Below are 9,622 nucleotides of genomic sequence, written 5' to 3'. Positions count from 1 at the left end.
GGGGGGTCCGGGGGGGTCCGAAAACCAGGCAATATCTGGTGTGACCACCATTTGCAGTGCAACACATCTCCTTCGCATAGAGTTGATCAGGTTGTTGATTGTGGCCTGTGGAATGTTGGTCCTCTCCTCTTCAATGGCTGTGCGAAGTTGCTGGATATTGGCAGGAACTGGGACACACTGTTGTATACGCCGATCCAGAGCATCCCAAACATGCTCAATATGTCCGGTGAGTATGCTGGCCATGCAAGAACTGGGATGTTTTCAGCTTCCAGGAATTGTGTACAGATCCTTGCAACATGGGGCTGTGCATTATCATGCTGCAACATGAGGTGATGGTCGTGGATGAATGGCACAACAATGGGCCTCAGGATCTCGTCACTGTATCTCTGTGCATTCAAAATGCCATCAATAAAATGCACCTGTGTTTGTTGTCCATAACAACATATGCCTGCCCATACCATAACCCCTCTGCCACCATGGGCCACTCGATCCACAACGTTGACATCAGCAAACCGCTCACCCACACAACACCATACACGCTGTCTGCCATCTGCCCTGTACAGTGAAAACCAGGATTCATCCGTGAAGAGAACACCTCTCCAAAGTGCCAGATGCCATCGAATGTGAGCATTTGCCCACTCAAGTCGGCTACGACGACGAACTGCAGTCAGGTCGAGACCCCGATGAGGACGACGAGCATGCAGATGAGCTTCCCTGGGACGGTTTCTGACAGTTTGTGCAGAAATTCTTTGGTTATGCAAACCGATTGTTGCAGCAGCTGTCCGGGTGACTGGTCTCAGACGATCTTGGAGGTGAAGATGCTGGATATGGAGGTCCTGGGCTGGTGTGGTTACACGTGGTCTGCGTGTGAGGCTGGTTGGATGTACTGCCAAATTCTCTGAAACGCCTTTGGAGACGGCTTATGGTAGAGAAATGAACATTCAATTCACGGGCAACAGCTCTGGTGGACATTCCTGCAGTCAGCATGCCAATTGCACGCTCCCTCAAAACTTGCGACATCTGTGGCATTGTGCTGTGTGATAAAACTGCACATTTTAGAGTGGCCTTTTATTGTGGCCAGCCTAAGGCACACCTGTGCAATAATCATGCGGTCTAATCAGCATCTTGATATGCCACACCTGTGAGGTGGATGGATTATCTCGGCAAAGAAGTGCTCACTAACACAGATTTGTGAACCATATTTGAGAGAAATAGGCCTTTTGTGTACATAGAAAAAGTCTTAGATCTTTGAGTTCAGCTCATGAAAAATGGGGGCAAAAACAGTGTTGCGTCTATAATTTTGTTCAGAGTGTGTGTGTGTGTGTGTGTGTGTGTGTGTGTGTAATATATATATATATATATATATATATATAATATAATATAATAATTAGACATGATTTCTATATTATACATCCTTAAAATATATGTCTTATCTTTTTTTTTTAGAGCCAGCAGAAATGAACGGGGCTGACATAGGAAAGATGGCGGTCAGTGGAGTTACAGGAAGTGAGGGAAAAGACCCAGTAGCCAATGGGCATGCAGAGAATGAGTCCAACCCCTTTGCAGAGTACATGTGGATGGAGAACGAGGAGGAATACAATCGGCAGGTCTGTACACACACCAACCCACTTAACAGCCCTTTCAAGCACACACCATAAAAACACAAACTCAGCAGTTGATCAGGATGGGTTTTATACTTTTGTGTTAGTGATCCCCAGTTAAAGGGATAGTTCACCCAAAAATTCTGTCATTAATTACTCACCCTCATGTCGTTTCAAACCTGTAAGACCTTCGTTCATCTTCGGAGCACAAATTAAGATATTTTTGATGAAATCTGAAGAGCTGTCTGACCCTGCATAGACAGAGACGTAGCAAGGAGATCTGTAAAATAAACCATGTGACATCAGTGGTTCATCCACAATTATACGAAACTACGAGTATACTTTGTGCGCAAAAGAAAAAAAAAACTACTTTATTCAACAATTCGTCTCCTCCACATCATCCTCGTTCCATTTTGGAGAATATTCGCTGGACGTAAACAGCGTATGCTGTTCTGTGTCAGCTGCGTCACACGGATATGCTGTTTTCGTTCAGATCAAATCACAACAACGTAGCTTGACGCAGCTGACACGGAACAGCATACGTTGTTTATGTCCAGCGTATATTCTCCAAAAATGGAACGAGGATGAACCAATTGTTGAATAATTTTATTTATTTATTTTTTTTGCACAAAGTATTCTTGTAGCTTCGTAAAATTACGGTTGTACCCCTGATGTGACATGGATTATTTTACAGATCTCCTTGCTACGTTTCTGGACTTGGGAACATTTCAGTTGTATTGCCGTCTATACAGGGTCAGACAGCTCTCAGATTCTATCAAAAATATCTTAATCTGTGTTCCGAAGATGAACGAAGGTCTTATGGGTTTGAAACGACATGCGGGTGAGTAAATAATGACAGAATTTTCATTTTTGTGTGAACTAACCCTTTAAGTTCATAGTTTTGTTTTACGACCATTTTTGGATATCACTCTGTGGCTCTTGAGATGTTAAATTGTAGAACGTATTGTTTTACACGTTATTTATTTGTTCTTTTGTTAATTAAACTTGGACAGGAACTTTTGTCTTATTTGTGTATATCCTAGGTGGAGGAGGAATTGCTTGAGCAGGAGTTTTTGGAGCGCTGTTTCCAAGAGATGTTAGATGAGGAGGATCAGGATTGGTTCATTCCAGAGAGGGACCTCCCCTCAGTCGGACAGATACAGCAACAGCTCAATGGACTTTCTGTCAGTGATGGCAATGCAGAGGAAATCTTGGTAAGCTTTAAGTCCTCATGGACATTCAGTATATAAACTAGGAAAATCAACTCATCACCCAAAAATGCAAACTGTTATCATTTACTCACCCTCACATCGTGCTAAACCTGTAAGACCTTTTGTTCTGTGAAACACATAAGTAGATATTTTGACAGTTTCAGCTGTCTTTGTTTAAACAATGAAAGTCATAGAGTGCAACAGGTGTGTTACAGAAGTATTACGTATTAAGTTTTATCTTTTTCATTTAACATTAATTTGTTCAACTAATTTTTTTGCGATAACATACAAACCCTTTAAAACAGACCTACTATAAGCTGTAACGTTGGTAATGGATGTTACATGCTTTTGTTGAAACCATCAGCCTGCATTATTTAAACATTTTAAAGTCATATTTAACAGTAGAAATACCTGGTTAAAAACCACATTAACCATGAACACATGAACACCAATCAGAACCACAACAAGTAGATCTAGACAAAAGAGCTGTGTAGCCCCACCCACTCCCATGAAGCACTGCGAAAACATGGGGAAAGTCATTCTTCCTACACCCCTACTTGCTAAGGGTGGCCCAACCAGTTATTAGGTTTAGGGGGTAAACACTTTTTCACACAGGGCCATGTAGTTTTGGATTTTGTTTTCCCTTAATAATAAAAGCCTTCATTTAAAAACTGCATGTTGTTCACTTGTTATCTTTTACTAATATTTAAATTAGTTTGATGATCTGAAACATTAAAGTGTGACAAACATGCCAAAAAATAAGATATTCAATAAGATAGCCAACACTTTTTCACACCTCTGTGTGTGTGTGTATATATATATATATATATATATATATAATTACTCGACAGTTTTTTACTTTTTGCTTGAAATAAAAGTTTGTAGTGTTGTGTTTCACCTCGTAGCTGGATGGTTTAATTCATGGTTTATAAACAAGGACTTTTTTTCTTGTTTATAATCCTTATGGGAAAAATACTTCCAGATCCAAGGCCACTGAAATAGTGGTTGGGCACTGTTGCGCTCTATTGGAGTCCAAAACGACACTGGAGCCTATTGACTTTCATTGTATGGACAAAAAAAAAACTTCAATAAAATATTACGTTAGTGCTCATTGTAATGACAGATATGTTTTAATTGATTTTTACTTAAATTTTTTTCCCCAGCGAAAGAGCATCTTAAACCCTGAAGCCAAGGAGTTTGTGCCAGGGGTGAAATACTAGGGATCATCATTGTTCTCCTCTCTGAAACACGCGTCTGATCATATATGCAGAGACTGTTGTGCCCATGTTTCGGATGGTCACATAAATGCGCTCTTCTCCACATTTTTGAAGGGGCAGGAATACGGGTTTTTTTTTGTTTTGTTTTGTTTTTTAATGGGAGGGAGGTAGGGGGTGATTGTCTATAAGCTTTATATTTGTGTTGTGTATAAACCAAGGGTATTAAGTTGAAACATGACCTCTAGGAGGTGCTGTGACTAGATAATATCATACTCATTACCAGGCTGTTTTATTTTCCTCTATCCTTGTTGAAAGGGCTGTTCTTGTCAGCTTTCATTGTTTCACAGTTTGTGCCTGATCAGGTCTTTGCTTCTCCTCCCATTGTTGTTGTTTTTTTTCTTCTTTTATTTTCGTTATGGTTCTTTTCGATGCATCAGTTCACATTCCTGGGTTTCGAGGGGTGTGGCCATAAATGACTGGGGGCATGGCTGGTGGTGGGCGGAGCCCCTTGGTTTGTGTTGAATGCTGAGGAAAGGGTGTTGGGGAATTCACGTGAATTCAACTTTTGAGTTTGAATTGAATTCGTTACATGCAGGACTGAATTTCATTTAAAAAAAAAATATGGAAGAATGGCAAAATAAAGAAGAAAAGTTTGTACTAAATGGACCATTTCTTGTGTATGGCTCTGTCTTAAATCTATTAAATCTCACATTTAACAGCAGTACAGTTCAAAACAAACCATTTAACATATGTATATATGGATGAATTGATTAACATATGCATATTTTATGTGGATGAGAACTGAACTACTCTTAGCCTCTTAAGTAATAATCAGCCAGTCATGTAACCTCATCCATTATTAATTTGGAGGAGATTAACTTGGAAATATCTGGTTTCTCATCAGCAAAACTGTCTTGATTTCCTTTTGACTGCTATAGAGAATGGGAAAGGCCATAATTAAGTTTTAATGCTCATGAAAGTGATTGTTGTTTTAATGTAGGATGTTTAATTAACCTACAACCAACATTGCATCTATTTACTTTATTTATAAATTCTACTTTATTTCTTAGATTTTATTCTTGGCATTCAGATTTTATTATCCTGTGAAGTTATAAGACAGTCACAGTGACTGACAGACACAAATGGTATTGAGAAATGCTAGCACTAAACATTCAGCAATTACAATATTTGCATTTTGAGCATAATTTTTTTTTGTTTTAAGTAACACTTCACAATAAGGATTTATTTGTTAATGCACGGTCAACTAATGTTGTAAAAATAAATTGTTCATTGTTAGTTCATGTTAGTTACGGCATTAATGTTAACAAATGAGTCCTCATTGTAAGGCAGTGATTCCCAATCCTGGTCCTGGAGAACCCCCAAAGCTGCTTTTTAGATATCTTTCTAATCAAACACCCCTGATTCAACTCATCAGCTCATGTGATCATTGGCCTGAGGTCAAAGATGCACAAAATTGTGTACAGAATATTCCTTGCCAGCCAGCTAATATATGGCCAACACCTCAATTACTTAAAATTGTTTAATGTGCTGGTAGATCCATACATAGTATTTGAAAGTTAAACATAGAAACCCATGAAAAACATAGGTGTTTGTATACTGTGGGCAGCACACAGATTGGAAAAAAATACTCATTGCTAATGTTTCCACAGTTCCTCCTGCCATGTCAAGGGACATTTATAAATTTGCATCACATATTAGTTAACAGTGGTGTGTCATTTCAAAAGGTTCAACAAACAGATTTAAATAAACTGATATGAAGGTCCTTGAACATTTTGTTCTGATTGTCTGAACTAAAACTAATAAATGTATAGACAGATATGTGATATAATAACAAAATAAATAAACATAAAAAAAATATTAGATGGACCTACCTAAAATACTTCTACGTCTCGTGACATTTAACACAATCTTGCTGTCAGTACTCCTGTAATGAGGACAAATAGAGGTGGGTTTTCTACAACTGTTCACACACAGGATGTGGTGATAAGGAAGAGAAGAAAGGGGCACGTTCCCAAGTTTTAGCAGTAACTAATGCTGACAGTCGTTTGCCTCCACAAATGATCTAAAGTTCGCAGGGTCACAGCATTACATTTACATCACATCTTTTTGGCTCCAAGGAAACTGAATTTGTATATCTTAATCCGATAGCCCAGCTGTGTGCAGATGCAGTTAGTGGTAACACTCCTAAACCGAGACAAAGCTAAGAGAGATTTGACGCGCTACATATGCGTGCTACATGTAAACGATATTCTTTGTTGTATTTTGCTGTAAAAATGTAAGTTCCTTTGGAATTCTTCAGCTTTTAAGAACTACCGCTTTCTCCGGTAGTGGGCGGAACTAATGCGCAAACGGCAATCTCATTGCCTGGTTTTCACCTATTATCGTCCCTTTTTTGATTTCAGCAAATCAGTTCGAGCGAACGCACACAACCTGATTAATATTCATGAATCCAGTAGCTCGTTAATCCTTGGTGCGTTTTATATTGTTCTTATTAGTAGAATTCGTATCATTATTATCTTATCCGTATTTTTGTTAGTTTTCCCCCAATTATTATTTTTTTTTTAGAGAAACACTGAATGATAGGAATGGGCGATGCCACTTATTTTGTTTTTCGATACCGATATTTTTCAAGGCAATATCGTCGATATCGATACTGATACGATACTTCTGAACTAAACTTTTAAATGATTAAATGTATTAAATTACTAAGAGTAAAATGGTTTATGATAACCACTTAACTTTGTTTAAAACACATTTTAACATTCAATACGCCTTAATTGTAATTTATTAGGTTATATTTTTGTTTACACATGGTTCAAATGTGTTTCTTGTTAACACATGATTCAAATCTACAAATACTACAGTTGAACTATGGTCACTTTAGTAAAACCATGGTTCACTTTCATAAGGGACTGCCAGTGACCGGCTGTTGCAACCTTTTTGTTCTGACAGTGTATGATTTCTATTAACATTACAGAATAGAACATGATCTATATTATCTTTCAACGTTCAATTTAAATAAATGTAATTGTACAAACTATGTAGGCTACGATTTCAATTGGTTTATTGTGAAATAACTCAAACATATGTTTTTTTCTGTCCTCTGATAAGTATTGTTCAGGGCTTCTGTTCCCAAAAGCTTTAATGCTTTCTTATGATACTTTTGGGAAACACAGCCCTGTTTGAATACACTTTTAGAAGTGAACGCTCTCAGTGATGGATTGGTTCTGTCTTGCAACATTTGCGTGTGTTCAGATCAGTTTTTATACAGTCTATGGTTCAGACGAGCAGGAAAATAATTCTATCCTACACAATTACTTGCGAACAAAGGGTATTCGTCCAATTCAATGCATTTGTACGCATTATCATTATTTTAAATAAACTATCACTGGTAAATAAAACACACCTTAGTATCGATATTTTTAGTTTGAGTATCGGTACTTGGGATCGATACGCCCATCCCTATTGAATGACCAAAAAAAGCACCACCACCAGTTCGAAATTCAGTTAAAATGACTAATATGCATTCATACATGGTTATCAAGTTTAAATTCTAATTACTAAAGTTCTATCATTAAATAATATTGATTATCATATTATAATGCTTGACTGACTGATGTTAAGTGTACTTTCAGATATTTATAAAATTGTGCCGTTTTACAAACATATATACACTATATTTGTCAGTCTGGCGAGAAAACTAAAAAATTCACTAGCCAATGGCGATTCAATTGGCAAGGTGTTCGTAGAGGGCTGCACCACGATTGTTTCACGATGCCGATCTTTCATCTGGGACAGCCGAAAATCGTGCAGTGTCTCGGGCTTTAGACTGTAAATAATCTTTCTTCATCTCAAAACACTAACAGAACACAAAGCACTATGAAACTGTCATTTCAACACCAAAATTATAAACTCCATTTTTAATTGAGTTTTGCAATGTTTATTAAAAAAAATGTTCCATGACATTGAAACTTTACCAAATTTTACACACAGCTTTTTTCAAATCTACTTTATTTTTTTGTTTAATATGATATGGGTGTTTGAGAAACGGCCCCAACAAGAGGAAAATCTGGAAACACATTTCTCTATCGGTTTAAAAACAGGATGTTCCCAATTCAGTTCTTCAGCGGCATCTCAAAGGTCTGTTTCTTCCGGATCATTGATTGAAGGTATGGCTGAAAAACACGTTGACATTGGCCGAGTAGTCCAGTGGGAGGCTGGCTCCTGCGTTCTGTGCCCCCATTTTGGCGCCACCCAGAGCGGAGGACTGGCGAAGAGTAAGCAGACTATACTTTTGGAAGTGACTGTAACCATGAGCCTGAGCCTCTGAGAGGACCTGAGTGAAACCTGCAGCACAAAATACCACATCCACATTACAATGTTAAGTTAATGAGAATTAGGGCTGGGCGATTAATCAAATACTATTTGCAATTAAGATTACGGCTTCCACCGATTATGAATACAAGATAATAAATATGATTGTGCCTCATTCTGTTTCACAATGATGCTCTCATTTTGTCTTTTGTTATAAATCCAGCGCACCCCTTTCTCAGCTTCCACTCTTCCCTGGTTTAGAAGTTTTTCAGTGTGTTTTGGAAGTGCGCTGCAACAACATATTTGATCTTATTTAATATTTATCTTGATGTATTTGATTTACCATATTTTTATTAATTGTTTTTATATTATTTATGTTTTATTTATATCATTTATATGATTACATTTATCACTTAGTTTTTCGGCTGGATTATATTTAAAGTTCTGTCAATTAGCAATTGTGTTATATAATCGTGATCTCAATATTGACATAAATAACCGAGATTATGATGTTTGCCAAACTAAAAGCCCTAATGTTAATGTGGTCTTAACACATCTGTCTTTTTTGGTCCAGAAACAAGCAAGACCTGTGTATGTGACATTTCTTATCAAACTGATTTTATTTGAAATAGGAATGCATGATATATGGGGGAATATATCAGTATCTGATATAAAAAAAAATTATATATATCTACACACACACTATCACTCAAAAGTTTGGGATCAGTAAGACTTGTTTATTAAAGAAGTCTCTTATGCTCATCTAGGCTGCATTTATTTGATAAAAAATACAGAAAAAAACAGTAATCTTGCAAAATGTTTTTACAATATAAAATAATGGTTTCTATTTTAATATACTTTAAAATATAATTTATTTCTGTGATGCAAAGCTGAATTTCCATCAGCCATTACTCCAGTATTAAAGTGTCACATGATCCTTCAGAAATCATTCTAATATGCTGATTTATTATTAGAATTATCAATGTTGGCAACAGTTGTGCTGCCAAATTTTTTTTTTTTGGAAACTGCGATACTTTTTCAGGATTCTTTGATGAATAAAAACTTAAAAAGAACAGCATTTATTCAAAATATAAATATTTTCTAACAATATAAATCTTTGCCATCACTTCTAATCAATTTAACATATCCTTGCTGAATAAAAGTTTTAATTTCTTTCAAAAAAAGAAAGAATAAAAATGTACTGACCCCAAACTTTGGAACGGTAGTGTATATTGTTAGAAAAGATTTCTATTTTAAA

At 36.8% G+C, this 9,622-nt stretch overlaps 2 protein-coding genes across 5 annotated transcripts in view; one reads left to right on the top strand and one right to left on the bottom strand.

The window, feature by feature from the left end:
• The window catches only part of LOC107583280 (polyadenylate-binding protein-interacting protein 2B-like), a 13,692-nt gene extending 8,960 nt beyond the window's left edge, over window positions 1–4,732 (top strand). For 2 of the 4 annotated variants that reach the window (XM_016269452.1, XM_016269453.1), the window contains exons 2-4: window positions 1,447–1,607; window positions 2,645–2,815; window positions 3,976–4,732. In XM_016269452.1, the coding sequence (XP_016124938.1) occupies window positions 1,447–1,607; window positions 2,645–2,815; window positions 3,976–4,032 (389 nt within the window). In that variant the 3' untranslated portion in view covers window positions 4,033–4,732. The remainder of the gene's footprint in view (window positions 1–1,446; window positions 1,608–2,644; window positions 2,816–3,975) is intronic. The other 2 variants (XM_016269454.1, XM_016269455.1) reach the window with 1 other exon arrangement.
• A 3,249-nt stretch (window positions 4,733–7,981) lies between these two features.
• Window positions 7,982–9,622, bottom strand: part of nagk (N-acetylglucosamine kinase) — an 8,993-nt gene continuing 7,352 nt past the window's right edge. The window contains exon 10 of the mRNA XM_016269451.1: window positions 7,982–8,397. Coding sequence (XP_016124937.1) covers window positions 8,207–8,397 — 191 coding nt within the window. The 3' untranslated portion in view covers window positions 7,982–8,206. The remainder of the gene's footprint in view (window positions 8,398–9,622) is intronic.

Source organism: Sinocyclocheilus grahami, unplaced genomic scaffold (genome assembly GCF_001515645.1).
Source record: "Sinocyclocheilus grahami isolate Dianchi unplaced genomic scaffold, SAMN03320097.WGS_v1.1 scaffold52.1, whole genome shotgun sequence".
Taxonomy (NCBI): domain Eukaryota; kingdom Metazoa; phylum Chordata; class Actinopteri; order Cypriniformes; family Cyprinidae; genus Sinocyclocheilus; species Sinocyclocheilus grahami.
This window is presented reverse-complemented; position numbering and strand designations above follow the sequence as displayed.